Raw genomic sequence first — 16,980 nt, 5'->3', positions numbered from 1 at the left:
ATGGCACCGAATCGATTTGAGAATTCTAGTGGGGGGGGGGGGGTAAACTACAAAAGTCACTTTTCTATTTAAAAAGAAAAGACCATGCTAGGATTATGGTGCCGAGATGTGGCTGGAGATTGTAATTTGGTTGCTAGGAAGTAACTGACTTCAACATGAAAGTTCCATTTAAGTATGACAGATTGGTGACCTGCTTGACAAAAGTTGTCAAATAGGATATTAAAGTCATAGTATCATAAGTCAAAAGTATCAGGCTATTACTGGTGGAGAGAAAAAAAAAAGAAAAAAAAAAAGACAGCATTATACAAGACATTAATAGCTTTATTTTGACTCAAGTTTACAGAACATTACAGTATATTTAAATAGAGGGCTTCACTACTAAACTACATTATAGCTGTATGCAACTTAATTTCATAACATTCTCTTTTATTATATGAAAACCATAAAAATTACAAAGGTGCATTTCTTCTCCATAGGCCCTTTCAGTCATTTTATTCAGTCAACTATGCGACGCAGATTTTCTTTCACTCGGACAAATTCTGGAACATTCTTCTCATCCTCTATGCGCCTCTGTTCCTCCATCTCATACTGTGGAGAAACATTTAAAACGGTCAACTTTACAAAACACTAAAACATATGAAGTGCGCAAGTCCATTCAACAAAATGCATCGCCACAATTCAGTTAATCCAAAAAAAAAAAAATTCACTGACTTTCATCTGGCAAAACTCTTGACCTCCATTTCAGTAATGAGGAACATCAAGCGGACAGAGATTGGTCAGTACCTCCTGCAGTTTCTGCTGTCTCTTACGGAGCTCTTGTTCCAGGTCAGAAGGAGGTCGGAGGGCAAGTTCCTCCTCTCGGTGCAGGTCAAACCTCCTCTGCTGTAACACACGCTGCAGTTCTGGTCTCTCCTCCAACAGGCCTCTGAGAAGAAAAAAGGTCACGGTTTGTATGGATAAATGCAGGTTAGTGTAGGTTTGATGTAATTTAAAACTTTCAACTTCAGGTTTGTTTATTTTGCTTTTATTCTTTGTAAAGTATTGGGTTATGTTGGATTACTTCATTTGCAAAGTAAACATCTCTTAGATGTTACTCTTTACCTCTTGTGGCTGAGCAGAAGCTCCTTATGGAGATTCTGGCGACTGGGACACTCACCGGGTGAGCCATTCAGTTTCCTGAGCTGAATGAACTCGTCTCCACTGTCTGTGCTTTGCTGGGACACAGGAGAATGACATACATAATTCTCTGAAAAGAAAGATTGGAAACATTTAGACTTATGAACACCAACAAATCTTCAGTTATTATTTGACAAGCAAATTGTATGTCTACATGTTTATATGACAGATTATATGACGCAATGTAAATTAAACTCAGAGCATAGTCAGTGCCTGTACCTTTTCTGTGATGTCTGAATCCTGGCCGCTGGAGAGAAAAAAAAAAAAAAAAAAAAAAGTTAACAAATTTGATACACATTAAAGTACATAAATTTACCCAAATTAATGGGTTACTTCTAGCATGCAATTGAAATAGTGTAATAGCGCCAGCATGTCCACCTGCTGATGAAAGCACAGAATCAAACCAGCTCAGTGGACTGAGATGACGCATGCTCTGCCTCCTAATGCATGTTGGCTTCATTTACTAACAGATGAATGAAGCAAAGCGGGCCATTTATAGCTCAACACTGAGACTTTGAGTCATTTTCAACCTCCTGACCTCTGAAACACAGGCTCTAAAATAATACGACTACAGACAATAGGACAGAGGAAACATGTTCAAAACTGGATTTCTTAGTAAGCATTAACTGTTATGTACAAACTTGAATATATACATAGACTTGCAAAATTACTACTACCACCCTTGTTATTATTATTATATAAACCATTGTCGATCAATAACTATTGACTCCACATTTAAATTGTTTGCAACTAACACCAATTTATAGCTCAACACTGAGACTTTGAGTCATTTTCAACCTCCTGACCTCTGAAACACAGGCTCTAAAATAATACGACTACAGACAATAGGACAGAGGAAACATGTTCAAAACTGGATTTCTTAGTAAGCATTAACTGTTATGTACAAACTTGAATATATACATAGACTTGCAAAATTACTACTACCACCCTTGTTATTATTATATAAACCATTGTCGATCAATAACTATTGACTCCACATTTAAATTGTTTGCAACTAACACCAATTATTATTATATAAACCTTTAGAGTTATCAATATCTATTGACTTTATTTAAATATATTTTGTATATTAAAATTCATATAACAAAAGACAGACTTTCCATGAACCCACAAAAAAAAAAAAAAAAAAAAACCCGGAATCTAGTCACATGAAACGTGCATCCTTGTTCTGGCCGCACTTGCGTTTAAATTTTTTTTTGGAGTTAAATGCTTTTATCCAAACCTACTTGCATTGTACTCTCAGGCCACGCATTCCATGTGAACCTATGAATTTGGCCTTGTTAGCGCTGTACTCTACCGTTTGGTCTACAGGAACATTTGAGGAACCTTGACAAGTCCGCCTCTTAATGAAACGTTAATCTTCTGGGCATCCTTCCCAGAGCATAGTGTTTATAACCAAGACCGGGTTAAACCAGCTTACTCTGGTCCAACAGTGCCACGCTCAAGGGCCATTTGTGTGTCAGCCACACCAAACACACCCCTGTCCCATCTCCACACTCCTAAACCAACATGACAGACTATTGACTGAAATACATGACTCGTGCAAATTATGATCATATTGTATAAAGGTTTGTGATAGGGTCATATAAAAACTACTTGCTGGGAGTGATGCCATTAAATGGGAACAGATTTTAGTGTAAAGACTGTGCACTGTTAAAGCAACAATGAATAACTCCAGAAACATTTTAATTTCATGAAATAATTTTTATATTTGAAAGACAGACAGAGACTTCATATTGTATTCAAAGTAAATAAGCTTCATAAAAATGCTAAAACCAGCAGCAAAACAAACTGCTGGTTTTTCTTAAAATGAACTTTTTAAATGTAACTGGATAATAAAAACGTTTAATTCACATATCATAATTTTCCCCATAAAAAAAAACACTAAACTCAGTTACTAAAAGAGGGTGACTTTATCAAACACCAGCAATCATTCACTTAGGATTCATCGAATAAACTCTAACTACATTTTTTTTTTAAAAGAACACTCACCTCCACGCATACAGTTGATTGCTTTTTTGTCGTGTTCAGGTCCAGCATTGTGTGACTAGTGTAAAGTCTGTGGCCTTTGGTCAGCGTTTGCTCTGTTTATGTTCAGTGATGCTTGTTGCAGACATTACGTTCAAACTCATTACGCCATTCCAGATTAACCTGAACCTATACGAGGCACGTAGGATGCCAGATTAACTAATTACCGAAGACATCAGTGCTGATTTGAACTGTCTTCCTTCCTTGGAAATAACTCTTGATCTCTTTATTTTTTCTTCATTAAGACAAATGAAAAGACCGACAGACGTCCGTCTTTGCTAGTTAAATAAGCAAATGCCTGTTAAGAGGTGTTTGTTTTCTGAACCAACAGGGTTATTGTTCTATCAATATAAAATCTTGTCCAAATTATGTAGTTGTACTCTCTGTTTATTCCTCTACATTTAACTTACATCAACTAATAATCACTGATTTATAAGAATTATAATTTTATAACATAATTAATTGAAATATATATATACACATATTGCGCATGTTCAATTTATAAAATCTTACCGTAACCAGCCACAAGATGGCAGTGTGATTTTAAAGGGTTGTTTAAACGCTTCCCATGATTCCAAAGTGCTACTTATTGACGTCAACCAGGATGTGGGGTCATTGAGTGAATGTGTTCGCGTGTGTGTGGAGTGAGTATGATAGTGGTTGTTTGTGTGCTTGAATGTTTGTGTTTTGTGAGAGTGTGTAAGTAAGTGAATGAGATCATTTTAAAAACCTACACCGTGATCGTATTTGATCTGGTCCGAGTTGTTGCCCTGCTCGGATACAGAGATGATAATAACCGACTCGGGAGCTTCTGTAGCGATGATCGTGAGGCTTTTCACAAAACTCGGGGCATTCACAGTTGAAACTGTGGTAAGAAATGATGAATCGATCAGATATGCTAGAACAGGCAGGGTGCTGGATCTCGGTCCAGTGTGCTGTGCTTGTTCACTGAGTATAACGGCGATTCTGATCTCACCATTACTTCTAACAGTGAGCGAGTTCTTGAAGTCAGTGAGCATCACACATTTATTGTATTCATTTAAAGAAGAGACCACACCGGCATATCTACGGTTCTTTTATTCTCTTTTTTTTTCAAGCCCTTATACGTGGTATTGCTGATACCCATCGTTTAACAACCAACTTGTGGGAGTACGGGTAACCCATCTTAACTTGTATATCATATGTATTACGTGTTACGTAGAGTAAAAGCCGCCATCATGCTTACGAGAGTAACCTCGGTTTGTAGAGGCGGTGTGATGAGACTCTGTAAATAAAAAAACACCGTGGTTAAATTCTGTAGCTTTTTTTTTGTTGTTTAAGAATCTCTTTCTTATGGGTTGAGTATTAAATCTCACCTATGGACCCTTTAATACTGTATATAGAAGCCTTCTGGGTGTCGACCCACAATCTCATTCCTTTGTTTTCAGTCTCACACATTGATTCTTCTAATTCTTTGTTTTTCAGTGTCCTGTGTGGGGGAAAAAATCATCAAAATGGCTGCGAGTTTTAGCCTTACCGAGCCTTCAAACTAAATAACACTCTGCTGTTTGGGTGTCTTTTTTATTTTATTGAAATACCAATAAAAGAAATTCTAAAAAAAAAAAGTAAAGTTTTAATCAATGGATATCATTGTTAATATAAAAATATATGAAGAGTTTATTTGCAAAAACCGATAACTCCGTTTTTAAAAATGTTCAAACATGTTTTTTATCCTGTATTCCAATTAATATCAATCAAACTGCAGTTGGGTTATTTTGATTAAATAATAACTAAAAAATACAGCTAACTGACACAATAAAACATAGCGCAATAAAAAAAACATGATTTATGAAAATTAATAAAAACGGAGTGATCTGTTTTTGCAAATAAACTCTTCATATATTCAATATAAATTATTTAGAGGCCTTACCCATTATCCAATGCAACAGTTTCCTTCTGCGTCACGGTTTGATTTTTGTTTTGAAACAATCCTAAATGATGATCGTATGTGGATTTTAGATGAATGTCCAGACTGTCCTTTGGTGCCTTGTGACAACGTTTTAGCAGTCAGTACGTTACATTTCAAAAACACAAAGCTTTAAATCAGAACATGTTTGGATTTACTTTAGGTTGCCTATGGTAATTTTTAAGTAGTAGTAAGCAAATTCAAATCTTCCTTCGAGGTAAGGCTACATCAACTCACTGTAGTGTCATAATGAAAGACATTTCGGCGAGAGCTGGCCTGTGTTGTCGAGTTATGGAGTCTCCTCCAGGGTTCGTCATTTTGTGCGAGGTGGGTTGGCTTCTCATATGCCAGTTTCTGATCAAGCAAGGTAAAAAGTGAGAAATATATAAACACAAATGTAGGCTATAATCAAAAAGCATACGAACTAGATGTGTAAAATAGAAAAGTGTGGCCAATTATAAAGTTTGAATTACCTGAATTTCCTCACTCCCTGTAAATGTATAATCGTTCTCATATCGCGGGAATGGAAAAGGATCTCGTTCTTGTGGCATATTTTCCACAATATATCCAAATGAGTCTGGTGGAATGTAACAAACAGATCGATGGTTTGAGATCTTGCGAACTTTTTTGTTGTCCCTCCTACCGTTGCCTAGAGACCAATTAGTGAGCGTCAGGTTTGCCGCACCACACAGCTCGACACGTAAATGTACTAAACTAACCTTACAGACATGTGCATTTTGGTGTAAACTTTTCTATTAACAGTTGGTTAGGTGGCTGTTAACCGCGTTGTTTTTAGAACAGCCAAAAAAAGCTTTTTAATTTCCCCAGAATTTGCTGCTAAAATGTGTTTTTCCCAAATGTAGACCTCATATCATTACTATAATGTTTGTTATTCAGCCGCGTTATTGGTGCTTAATGTAATTTTTTTAATCTTTACGAAAATTAATGTCTTGACATGCAGTGTTGCCAACTGCTTTCAATTGAAAGTAGCTAAAACTGGTAGCTAAATGTCATTAGATGGCATCATAATGGCAAATTGACTGATCTATATAAAGATGAATATAGATCAGTGGGCAAGATGAGAACTTAGATAAGGTTTGTCCAAGAAGTTGCCATATCTGTCCCTAAACTTTGGGAAAAAGTCTCAAAAGGGGTGGGGAATTCGCTAAATCTAGCTACAAAATTGCTAAATTGGCAACACTGTGACATGTATCTATACAAGAGGGACACGTTTGCAGTTGGAATTCCATCCCAAAGAGACTGGCCAATAGGAGAGCTGAGCGCGTTACACGCTTAATATGTGCAAACAGTGTCTGGATAAAAGCCCAGCAATATTTACAGCACGTCTGTTACTGTCACACGCCTTTCCTGAATGAACGTATCTTTTGGAAACAGAAATGTATTCAAGCCATGTGCTTTTCAATGCTGGAACGCAAAGCGTTTCTGTTATTTTTCTGCTTCACTTACTTTTAACGGGGGCAACGGAATTACCCAGCTGCAAAGAGGTAGGTGCTACTTTACTGTGCATTATACAGGTTTTCTGAGACGGTAACGTGAGATACTACAACAGTCTTTTAAAATAACGTAATTTCAAGTGGTTTGAACTATTTATTATATGCTGTTTATTTCTGACAGCTGCTAGAACTACATAATGCACTGAAATTATTGGCTGACAGACTGTACTGGCTGAACACATTAACAGAATAACACATCTGTGAGCTAATACTGCTGCTGATGCAATATTGATCATTATAAACACTCAACATTAACCTGGAGGACTAGGCCAGCACATTCTATAAAAATATATATCATGTAAGGTCCATTAATAGTAACAGAAAACATCATTTCTCCCCATTGGTTACATGCTGAGAAAATTGTATTGTACACATCATCATACACAGTGAAGCCGCCACTTTACAAATAAGAAACCATACAAAATTTAATCCAGGAACAAATGAAAAGGAAAAAAAGAAGCCTGACAGCTCATATCGGTTAATAAAGCAAATAAGGGATGTGGGCTGGATGTTTTCTTAGTTAATAAAAAGCTCACATGCATCATCGGTATTAGCTTTCAGTAAACTTGTTTCCTTTCTGCTGTATGTATGTTTTAGCTCTCTGTCTTCTTTTCCCTCAAGAAAATAATTATGTTTGAATAAGAGTGAACATAATCATGGAAATGGGTGACACACTTACTTTATCATGTCTAGATAAGCTTGTCCGTTGGCCCTAGAGAGCTGTGTGAAAGGGGCATCTGCTGTTATGATCAGCCGACAAACGGCTGCATTGTTGTTGGTGTATCTGAACTGATATACCTGTCTATAATAATAATAATAATATAATTTTAAAATTTTTTTATTGTTGCAAATATAACTGAAAATAGACCAAGTGAAAATTGCCATTGACTTTGTGGAAAAAAAAAAAAAAACTTGTTTTCTGTGGGAGCAAGAGATTCATCAGCTAATCTGACCCCTAAGAGACACCATAGAAACAAATGTCAGTCTGTTCTGTTGCCTTGGTTTCTCGGTTTCATCATTTATATGGATGTAGGGATTATTATGTGGACTGCTTGCTCAGAACAACTTTCTTTCTTTCTTTCTTTCTTTCTTTCTTTCTTTCTTTCTCACTAAACGTTACTAATGTTGCTGCACTAACACAAAGCACTTAGGAAGCACGGCCACTCGTCACATTGAGGTCTTGTTAACTATTAATCTTGTTTCATTCCACATGGGTCATTCTGATTTGCTCTGTGAAAGTGACGTGACTGCTGTTACCTCAGGTGCCATTCTGTCAGTTTAATTTAGGTTCTTGTTTCTTGCCATCTGCTTGTTCTTTGGGGGACTTAGCTGTCAACATATACAAACCACTTTAGTTTGAGTCTAAATAATTGTTTCATTTAAACCACACCTTTAAGCATTTAAGCATCTTGTTACAGATTATTATGTCCTTAGTTAAATTAGGATAAACTGATAAACAGGATGTTTGGAGATGTTAATGTTAAGATTTTATTTTATCGGGCTCTCCTGCCATGGTGAGTAAATAATACCTGCTAAAGACTGTTTGTTTAGACAAGGATTCAAAACTTCCTTGAAGCTGATCTCCAGTGGGTGGATCCGCCTATTGTGCAAATATTGATCTGACACAGTATTTTAAAAGGAGATATAATCCAGAGGAACATTATAAACAAGATGTTGGTAACTACAATTTTATATTATGTCTGTGAAGCACAAAATGACAAGTTGTGCATCTCAGATATCAACTGTAGTGAACATTACTTAAAAGCACTCAGAGACAGACTTTGGACCACTGCAGTTTTAATATTGCTGTAATATATTATTGTAATGAAAGCTTTTTTCTTAGCAGAAGCTTTATGATAGTATAAATTACATAATATAAAATAATTCCAACTCAAATCAACATTTAATTTCCTTGTATTTATTTGTTTATTTATTTGGGGAGTAGCTACCTATTAAACACTCCACGTCAGCCTGTTTATCATTTAATCAGTTTTTTTCTACATTAATTGGATAACTATACAATATAATTTTCTTACTTAAACACTAAATTAATCATTACTGAATAAGGTTTATGTGGTTGATATCTCCAATTATGCCAACAAATGTATTACCCTGCACAAAACTCAATTTTGCAGTGGTCCTTTTGTCTTGTTTTCAAAATGAATGACATTTCAATGCAGCTGTTTTTGTATGTTTCATTATTTTGCAGTCTGATTATCATTTTGAGTACACAGACTGTGACGTTTTGGGCTCTCGATGGAGAGTAGCGATACCCAACAAGCCTGAGACCTGCACTGGCCTTCCTGATCCAGTCAAAGGCACCCATTGCAGTGAGTAACTACAACACACACACACACACACACACACACCGCCACTACTAGATAACGGTCTCTAGCATGCTATGTTACCAGGTGAAGGGTTTTCAAAGCTAGAAAGGCATTAAGATACTTTAATCTTTGTTGTTTATTTCTCTTTTGTCAGCGTTTAGCTGTAATGAAGGCGAATTTCTGGACATGAGGACTCAAGAGTGTCAGAAATGCGTTTCAGGGACCTATTCTCTTGGGACGGGTGCTGCTTTCGACGAGTGGGACACTTTGCCCACTGGCTTTGTCAGCCATGGCATCAGTATGAACTTAGGAGACACTCACACAAATTGCTCCAAGTGAGTGACTCATATATGTATGAAAAAAATAAGAGCTACAGCATTTCAGGACATGCAAACAGGTGCTAGTGCTTAAAATTCAAGATCAAGTGGATGGCTGAGCCATTCAACATTCACTTAACAGTAATTGCATGCACAGAATGTTTATGCAAAAGTGCTTGACGAGTCAGGACCTTGAATTTTTTGGAATTAAAATGAAACTGAAGAATGGACATTTGTGGAAATTTGCTTTAATTGGGTCCCATTGCATGTGTCTCTTGCATCTGTGCAGCTCAACATGGATCCCAAAAGGTGATTATATTGCGTCTAACACAGATGAGTGCACTTCAACTCTTTCATATGCTGTGAGTCTAAAGAAGCCTGGATCTGTGTCCTTCCAATACTTCTATCCAGACAACCACATGTTTTTTGAGTTTTATGTAAGTACTGTGGCTATATTTTTTATATATTTTTCCCCAAATATATACATATACAGAATTAAAAAAATTATGGTTAGTTAAATTGAATTTGTATTAAGTGCATTTTTATGTTTAATATATAAATAACGTATAATAGGCAATATAAAATGAATAAACTGAGTTTTATAACAACCACAAATGTGACAATGTTAGATACTGCGTGATATGGGATATGATATGCATGTGCTAACAGGTTCAGAATGACCAGTGTCAGTCTACAGACTCTCAGCGTCGCTGGATGAAGATATCAGAAAGTGATTGGGATTACCATTATGTAAGTCTGTGTGTGTGTGGTCCTGGTAAACCCTACGTTATGGGGATAAAATGTCTCATCAAATCCTTGTCCTTGTGGGGACATTTTTTGGTCCCCATGAGGAAACAAGCTTATAAATCATACAAAATTAAGTTTTTGAAAATCTAAAAATACACAAAGTTTTCTGTAAGGGGTAGGTTTAGGTGAAGGGTTGGTGTAGGGCAATAGTAAATACAGTTTGTACAGTATAAAAACCGTTACGCCAATGGAATGTCCCCATAAAACATGGAAACCCAACATTGTGTGTGTGTGTGTGTGTGTGTGTGTGTGTGTGTTTTGAGAGAATACGTAGAAGCCTCAGGCCACAAAACCTTTTCTTCTTGTTATCTAACCAGGTGCAGCTGAGTAGTGGTAACAATGTCTTGTACTGGAGAACAACAGGTTTCTCTCTGGCCGCTAACACTGCCAAATCGGTTCTACTGAAGAACATTGTCATCTCAGGTATTTATCCATCACAATTCATTGTGCACTACCTTAAAAAAGATGGCTTGAAAAAAAAATTGACTTAGTAAATAACAATCGACCTTTTCTTCAGGTGTCTCGTATACATCTGAGTGTTTTCACTGTAAGCCTGGTACCTATAGTGATAAACCAGGGGCTGCCCGCTGTGTGCCATGCCCTGCTAATTCGTACTCTAATAAGGGAGCCACTGCGTGCCAACCCTGTGAGGCGGACAAATATTCAGGTGTGTGTCTCAGCATTTTTAAAGCAATGTTCATGTTAATTCAGGTCAGTCATCAGCTACTATTGTTATAATTTCACATTCATTATTGCTCATAGTTGTGTTATTTTTTCCTCTGTACTTAGATGTAAGTATATGATGTAAATATATGAAGTATATGAAGATGTAAGTATATGAATGATTACAGGATGTTTTGTGTAAGTGGAACATTGGAGTACTTACAACATATTTATACTCCTTATGCAGGTGCATAAATGATCCTGAAGTCTTTCAATTAAAAGAAGAAAAAAATATATATAAACATTACATTAATTGTACTAATTAAAATAATCCTATAAAAACATGAAAAGATATTGAATTGTTGATATAATTATTGAATGATTTTGTGGTTAAACTGACAAATATATCAGTCATATACTAGAAAATCATGATGCATGTAAGCGTAGTTATTTTAAATGACTGGTGGTCACCCAACAAATGCCTTGTAAAGGTCTTTAAACGTTATATCTGCATAGATGTGATCAAGCATTTAAGTGCAAGCTCATGAAAGTAAATGTTCATGTAAATGACCTGCACTCACCAGTGCATGTACTCTATGGGATTTGCCTACTGTGTTTTATCACTTTATCTAAATGAGTGTGTGTTTTTCCTAATGCCACGGGCATTTTCCTCTGTCCTGTGTGTGTTACCCCAGGACTTGGATCTGGAACCTGTCTACAGCGACTGCCCTGCACAACGACTGATTACTTCTATACTCACACACCATGTGACTCCAGTGGTCAGGTACCACAAAAAATCCAACAAATCTAGAGATTTGATTTATTTTATTTTATAGGGGAGATGATGGCCTGCCCTCCATGCAATCCAGGATTCTTCTCCAACAACACCTCCATCTGTGAACCCTGCCCACATGGCTTCTATTCAAATGGGACAGGTAGAGAGAGACAGCCAACAGCCAACAATTAACGATTTCACTCACCTATGACAGCATATGCATCTCTGTTCTATCTCTAGATGGCAACACTACATGTGTATATAACACTAAATGTATGCTTTAGTACATTATTGTAGTGCATCAATAACAGAACTCACTATTATAAACAATCATGTTACATGTGTTTAGAATGCTCAGAGTGTCCTGCTGGAACGGAACCAGTCGTGGGTTTTGAATATAAATGGTGGAACAAAATGCCCAACAATATGAGGAGTCCAGTCTTCAGCTCAGAATACAGAAGCGTGGAGAGGAGCACAGGTAGGCCTAAATATCCCCTCACTAGCTCTCCACACAATTTGATGCAAATTTGATATTATTTTATAATTTAATATAAAATTTTAAGTGAGCCATTGATTAGGGCTGAAGTTTTTGTAGACAGAGTCATTCTGTCATAGATGTTTGTGAGTTATTGGGGTTTTGTTGTAACAGGCTGGGAGGTTGCAGGCGAGTACATCTACACCACACCAAGCAATCAGGACTCTGACTACATGATGCTGACACTCACAGTACCTGGATACAGGTGAGCACATGCATATGATAACGAATAGCAGAATTTTATTAATCTCAATATCTCATTATGAAGACAACATTAACGCAAATACAAGAGACATAAACATGGGCTAATATAATTTACTCAATAGATTTTGTTTTTCCTTTTTCCAGCCTGCCTCATTCCCTGAGTGAAGACAATGAGAGAGTTCAGCTTTCCAGAATAACATTTGTGTTTGAAACAAAGTGTACAGCTGATTGTAAACTGTATTTCATGGCAGTGAGTTTGACTGTATTTTATACCATTGTATATATGACATTTACAATTACAGCTTGAAGAACATTTATGAAGTGTCTTATGTTCACCAAGACTACATTTATTTGATCAAAATACAGTAAAATTAGTAACATTGTGAAATATTATTATAATTTAAAATAATTTATATTGTATTTATATTATATTCTAATATGCTTGTTTGGTGCTTAAGAAACAGTTTTTATTATCAATATCAAAAACAGTTTGTGCTGGTTAATATTTTTGTGGAATATGTTTGAATAGAATGTTCAAAAGAACAGCATTTATTTTAAATAGAAACCTTTTGTAACATTATAAATGTCTTTACTGTCACTTTTGATCAATGTAATGCATCATTAATGAATAAAAGTATTCTTCTTCTTTTTTAAATCTTACTTACCCCAAACTCTTAAATGGTACAATTATTATAATTTCTTAATTCCTTAATTTGCAGAGTATTATTAATTGTCTAAGATTTGTCTATATCTCTTTGCAGGGGCAAAATGAATGGAGTAATATTGCGGAGAGTTGGTCTGGCACTATAGGGAAGCAGTCCTACTCTTATCTTATTAAAAGCAATAACACTGTTAGCTTCACCTGGGGTTTTCAGCGTACTGAGATCTTCAGTATGGTAAGATTAAACTACAATCTTTTACTTTTCCGTTTTGTTTTTTTTTACTGTTAAGTAACAGAGAATTTAAACTCTTTTGATGATCTATGGCTGTGTGTCTGTCTTACAGAAAAATGAATACAGCTCTGACTATGCTAAGATCTACTCTGTTCGCCTCACTAATGTGATTGGGGGTGTGGCGTCAGAATGTCGTCATTTGTCTATATCTCTTTGCAGGGGCAAAATGAATGGAGTAATATTGCGGAGAGTTGGTCTGGCACTATAGGGAAGCAGTCCTACTCTTATCTTATTAAAAGCAATAACACTGTTAGCTTCACCTGGGGTTTTCAGCGTACTGGGATCTTCAGTATGGTAAGATTAAACTACAATCTTTTACTTTTCCGTTTTGTTTTTTTTACTGTTAAGTAACAGAGAATTTAAACTCTTTTGATGATCTATGGCTGTGTGTCTGTCTTACAGAAAAATGAATACAGCTCTGACTATGCTAAGATCTACTCTGTTCGCCTCACTAATGTGATTGGGGGTGTGGCGTCAGAATGTCGTCAGTGTGCTCTGGCTGCCGTTGACTCTGAGTCTGCCTGCGTCCCCTGCCCTCCAGGACACTACATGCTGAACGGCACAGGAGTGTGTAAAAGCTGTCCCTCAAATACCATCATCAGGCCCGAGCAGCCAATCGGAAAGCAAGCCTGCATACCTTGCGGACCCAATACTTACAGTAATGAAGTAAGCATTATTTATTTAAACAAAAGAAGTACAACTTTCAAAACTCGTCTCTAGACCATGTGCTCTTTTCCATAACACAAACGCCTGCTGTGTGAATGGCCCCTGTTCTTTGACTTCACTGCAGTTTTAAAGACTTAAAGACTGTTTTTAAGTGTCAGGCATTGATATAGCTAGCTTTTGAACAGTACCTGTTCCGGCAAGTAGGTGGGACTGTTGTCAGTCGACGGGTTTCAGTAAACATTATTGATGAACTAATAATAAAAGTGTTCAGCAGTCTTGAGAACTTATGTATAACTTCTGTGCTAAATAAATTGTGCACAGTTTACAATGTGACCTTGTAAATGTATAGTTTTGGGGAAATGAAAAAAATAAATAGCAATAAATTCATCTTGAATGCATTGGTATAGAATATATGATCATTCATATATATATTTTTTTACTTATTTGAGAATTAATTAGGGTGCTAAGCCCTTAGAATAAATAATCATTTATTGGGCAGTTCTGGTGATAAGAAATAATAATTTTGCAATGCACTGTATGCATAAATAGTCAAACAAATAAGACATCGGTTGCCAAATCTTTTAGACCTTGTGTTTGAATGATTGTTAAATATCCCTAGCATAATTATATCATTGCAATGCATATTATTCATGCACTGTAATTTTTGCTGCTTGTATAAAAATCCTAGTCATATATAAGAATTTCTGTCATAAAATGAAATTTTAATTCCCTCATGCATACTTGGTAAAGTGAAATGATTAATACATTTTCAAAATTATTATTACATTACAAAATAACTTAGCATATATAAATGATTTACAATATATTAAAATAAAGGATATTATTCTTTTTAATAATGATTACATTAGTATATTTTATTATTGTGTATGCATATTGTTAGTCACTTTCTTTATATTGATTTTCACAAATCATGCACTTTCCAACTATTTTATATATATATATTCACTTCTGTTAAATATGTTTGTCCTCTCTGTTCACAGGGCCGTTCTGCGTGCATGAGTGACTGTACTTTAGCACTGCATCATAAAGGAGAGATGCTGAATTATGATTTCTCACCGCTGGCAAATGTCACTGGCTTCCAGAGCAGCCCACGCTTCACCAGTAAAGGGCTGCAGTATGTCCACCATTTCAGTGTGGCGCTGTGTGGGACAGAAGTAAGAGAATAAATTAGACCAGATTCAGTTTTTATGAATGACTAAAGTGTAAAGTATGCAGTGATGTCTGAGTTATAAGCTCAGAATGAAACATTCAAGTGTGTCTTTCTCTCATTTAGAACAGGGCTCTTGCATCCTGTGTGGAAAATGTAACTGAAAGCAAGAGGGATGTAAAAGGCTACATCTGTCGGTCTACCGTAGTGCCTTCTGAGGTCAGGGGTCAGAGTGTTGTGTACTCTCAGCCCTTCAGTATTGGAGATACTTTAATCGGTGAGTGCTACCACGGCTTTGAAATCTCTATCAAACAAACCTATCCCACTGGGTCCTGTGGATTCATCAGATGCCAACTTCTTATACTCAGGAGTGACAACTGACTTCAAATTTGATGACATCTCGTCATTGGATGGCAATTTTCCTGTTGAATCAGAGCTGCCTGATGTCATGTTCTACTACAGGTGAGTGTACTTGCTTACAATGATCTGTGTTAAGTTTATTCTAATGTTAAGTTAATTCTAATCATGTTCACAAACAATTTTTGTTGACCTCAACAGACTGATCTGTAATGTTCTTCCCATTATGGTGTCAACAGATCTAGAGAAACGACACAGGCATGTAAAAATGGAAGATCAGCCTCCATTAGGCTCCGATGTGATCCCACTGTAACACTGAAGAACCATGTTTTCCTACCAAGGTACAACATGAAAATAGCTTTTCCTTTTGGGTAGGGCTGCACCATTAATCAACACAACACCAAAATTGCTTAGTGTGATTATCAAATCACAAAGGCTGTGATTTAATTAAAGGGATAGTTCACCCAAAAATGAAAATTCAGTCATTAATGACTCACCCTCATGTCGTTCCAAACTCTTAAAGCGATAGTTCACCCAAAAATAAAAGATATTTTTGATGGAATCTGAGAGCTGTCTGACCCTGCATAGACAGCAACGCAACTGAAATGTTCCCAAGTCCAGAAACGTAGCAAGGAGATCTGTAAAATAATCCATGTGACATCAGGGGCTCAACCGTAATTTTACGAAGCTACGAGAATACTTTTTGTGCGCAAAAGAAAAAAAAAAAACGACTTTATTCAACAATTCGTCTCTGCGTCACCCTGTAGCACCATTTTGGAGAGTATCAGCTGTATGTAAACAGCGTATGCTGTTCTGTGTCAGCTGCGTCACGCCGGATCTGTTTCCTACATTGTTGTGATTTGATCTGAACGAAAACAGCGTATCCGTGTGACGCAGTTGACACAGAAAAGCATACGCTGTTTACATACAGCTGATACTCTCCAAAATGACGCTACAGGGTGATGCGGAGACGAATTGTTGAATAAAGTCGTTTTTTTTTTTTCTTTTGCGCACAAAAAGTATTCTCGTAGCTTCGTAAAATTACGGTTGAGCCCCTGATGTCACATGGATTATTTTACAGATCTCCTTGCTACGTTTCTGGACTTGGGAACATTTCAGTTGCGTTGCTGTCTATGCAGGGTCAGACAGCTCTCAGATTCCATCAAAAATATCTTCATTTGTGTTCCGAAGATGAACGAAGGTCTTACGGGTTTGAAACGACATGAGGGTGAGTAATTAATGACAGAATTTTCATTTTTGGGTGAACTAACCCTTTAAGACTTTCTTTCATCTTCGGAAAACAAATTAAGATATTTTTTAGTCTCATTCAGAATATTCTGAGTTCAAGACCCAGAAAGGTAGTGAGGACATTATTAAAATAGTCCATGTGACATCAGTGGTTCAACCACTAGTTGAACCATCAAGGTTGAACCACTGACGTCACATGGACTATTTTAATAATGTCCTCACTACCTTTCTGGGCCTTGAACATGGTAGTTGCGTTGCTGTCTATGCAGGGTCAGA

The 16,980-nt window shown here is 36.5% G+C and overlaps 3 protein-coding genes across 4 annotated transcripts in view; 1 reads left to right on the top strand and 2 right to left on the bottom strand.

Annotated features, from left to right (window-relative positions):
- Nucleotides 1-489: 489 nt before the first annotated feature.
- Nucleotides 490-3,448, bottom strand: LOC107731284 (protein FAM107B). Of its 2 annotated transcripts, none has more exons than XM_016542335.1 (5): nucleotides 3,190-3,439; nucleotides 1,396-1,423; nucleotides 1,102-1,246; nucleotides 784-925; nucleotides 490-588 (listed from the first exon to the last, which is right to left on the bottom strand). In XM_016542335.1, the coding sequence occupies exons 1-5, from the start codon at nucleotides 3,235-3,237 to the stop codon at nucleotides 496-498; spliced, it is 456 nt and encodes a 151-aa protein (XP_016397821.1). In that variant the 5' UTR covers nucleotides 3,238-3,439; the 3' UTR covers nucleotides 490-495. The 2 variants fall into 2 exon arrangements, with proteins under 2 accessions (XP_016397821.1, XP_016397822.1); XM_016542336.1 differs by having other exon boundaries at nucleotides 507-588; nucleotides 712-925; nucleotides 3,190-3,448.
- A 371-nt stretch (nucleotides 3,449-3,819) lies between these two features.
- On the bottom strand, nucleotides 3,820-5,826 carry cfap276 (cilia and flagella associated protein 276). Its single transcript, XM_016542334.1, has 5 exons — nucleotides 5,644-5,826; nucleotides 5,408-5,524; nucleotides 5,135-5,250; nucleotides 4,581-4,693; nucleotides 3,820-4,489 (listed from the first exon to the last, which is right to left on the bottom strand). The coding sequence occupies exons 1-5, from the start codon at nucleotides 5,719-5,721 to the stop codon at nucleotides 4,419-4,421; spliced, it is 495 nt and encodes a 164-aa protein (XP_016397820.1). The 5' UTR covers nucleotides 5,722-5,826; the 3' UTR covers nucleotides 3,820-4,418.
- A 568-nt stretch (nucleotides 5,827-6,394) lies between these two features.
- Nucleotides 6,395-16,980, top strand: part of LOC107731292 (UPF0577 protein KIAA1324-like) — a 13,694-nt gene continuing 3,108 nt past the window's right edge. The window contains 17 exon segments of the mRNA XM_016542354.1: nucleotides 6,395-6,675; nucleotides 8,894-9,014; nucleotides 9,166-9,346; nucleotides 9,618-9,765; nucleotides 9,998-10,078; nucleotides 10,453-10,558; nucleotides 10,653-10,802; nucleotides 11,494-11,733; nucleotides 11,923-12,051; nucleotides 12,223-12,313; nucleotides 12,457-12,562; nucleotides 13,425-13,559; nucleotides 13,668-13,931; nucleotides 14,933-15,106; nucleotides 15,226-15,376; nucleotides 15,468-15,561; nucleotides 15,696-15,797. Of these exon segments, the coding sequence (XP_016397840.1) occupies nucleotides 6,568-6,675; nucleotides 8,894-9,014; nucleotides 9,166-9,346; nucleotides 9,618-9,765; nucleotides 9,998-10,078; nucleotides 10,453-10,558; nucleotides 10,653-10,802; nucleotides 11,494-11,733; nucleotides 11,923-12,051; nucleotides 12,223-12,313; nucleotides 12,457-12,562; nucleotides 13,425-13,559; nucleotides 13,668-13,931; nucleotides 14,933-15,106; nucleotides 15,226-15,376; nucleotides 15,468-15,561; nucleotides 15,696-15,797 (2,381 nt within the window). The 5' untranslated portion in view covers nucleotides 6,395-6,567.

The sequence above is a fragment of the Sinocyclocheilus rhinocerous genome, unplaced genomic scaffold (genome assembly GCF_001515625.1).
Source record: "Sinocyclocheilus rhinocerous isolate Xijiao unplaced genomic scaffold, SAMN03320098_v1.1 scaffold1600, whole genome shotgun sequence".
NCBI lineage: Eukaryota > Metazoa > Chordata > Actinopteri > Cypriniformes > Cyprinidae > Sinocyclocheilus > Sinocyclocheilus rhinocerous.
Note: the sequence above shows the minus strand (reverse complement) of the source record. Positions and strands in the feature narration are given on the sequence as shown.

Excerpts from the sequence above, each read along its gene's own strand:
- cfap276 (XM_016542334.1), bottom strand. The coding sequence starts at position 5,721 with ATGCCACAAGAACGAGATCCTTTTCCATTCCCGCGATATGAGAACGAT. Across the intron at positions 5,525-5,643 it reads CAGGGAGTGAGGAAATTCAG|AAACTGGCATATGAGAAGCC; the intron begins GTAATTCAAACT and ends TTGCTTGATCAG. Across the intron at positions 5,251-5,407 it reads TCTTTCATTATGACACTACA|GCACCAAAGGACAGTCTGGA; the intron begins GTGAGTTGATGT and ends CGTTGTCACAAG.
- LOC107731284 (XM_016542335.1), bottom strand. The coding sequence starts at position 3,237 with ATGCTGGACCTGAACACGACAAAAAAGCAATCAACTGTATGCGTGGAG. Across the intron at positions 1,424-3,189 it reads AATCAACTGTATGCGTGGAG|CGGCCAGGATTCAGACATCA; the intron begins GTGAGTGTTCTT and ends TTTTCTCTCCAG. Across the intron at positions 589-783 it reads GACAGCAGAAACTGCAGGAG|TATGAGATGGAGGAACAGAG; the intron begins GTACTGACCAAT and ends GTTTCTCCACAG.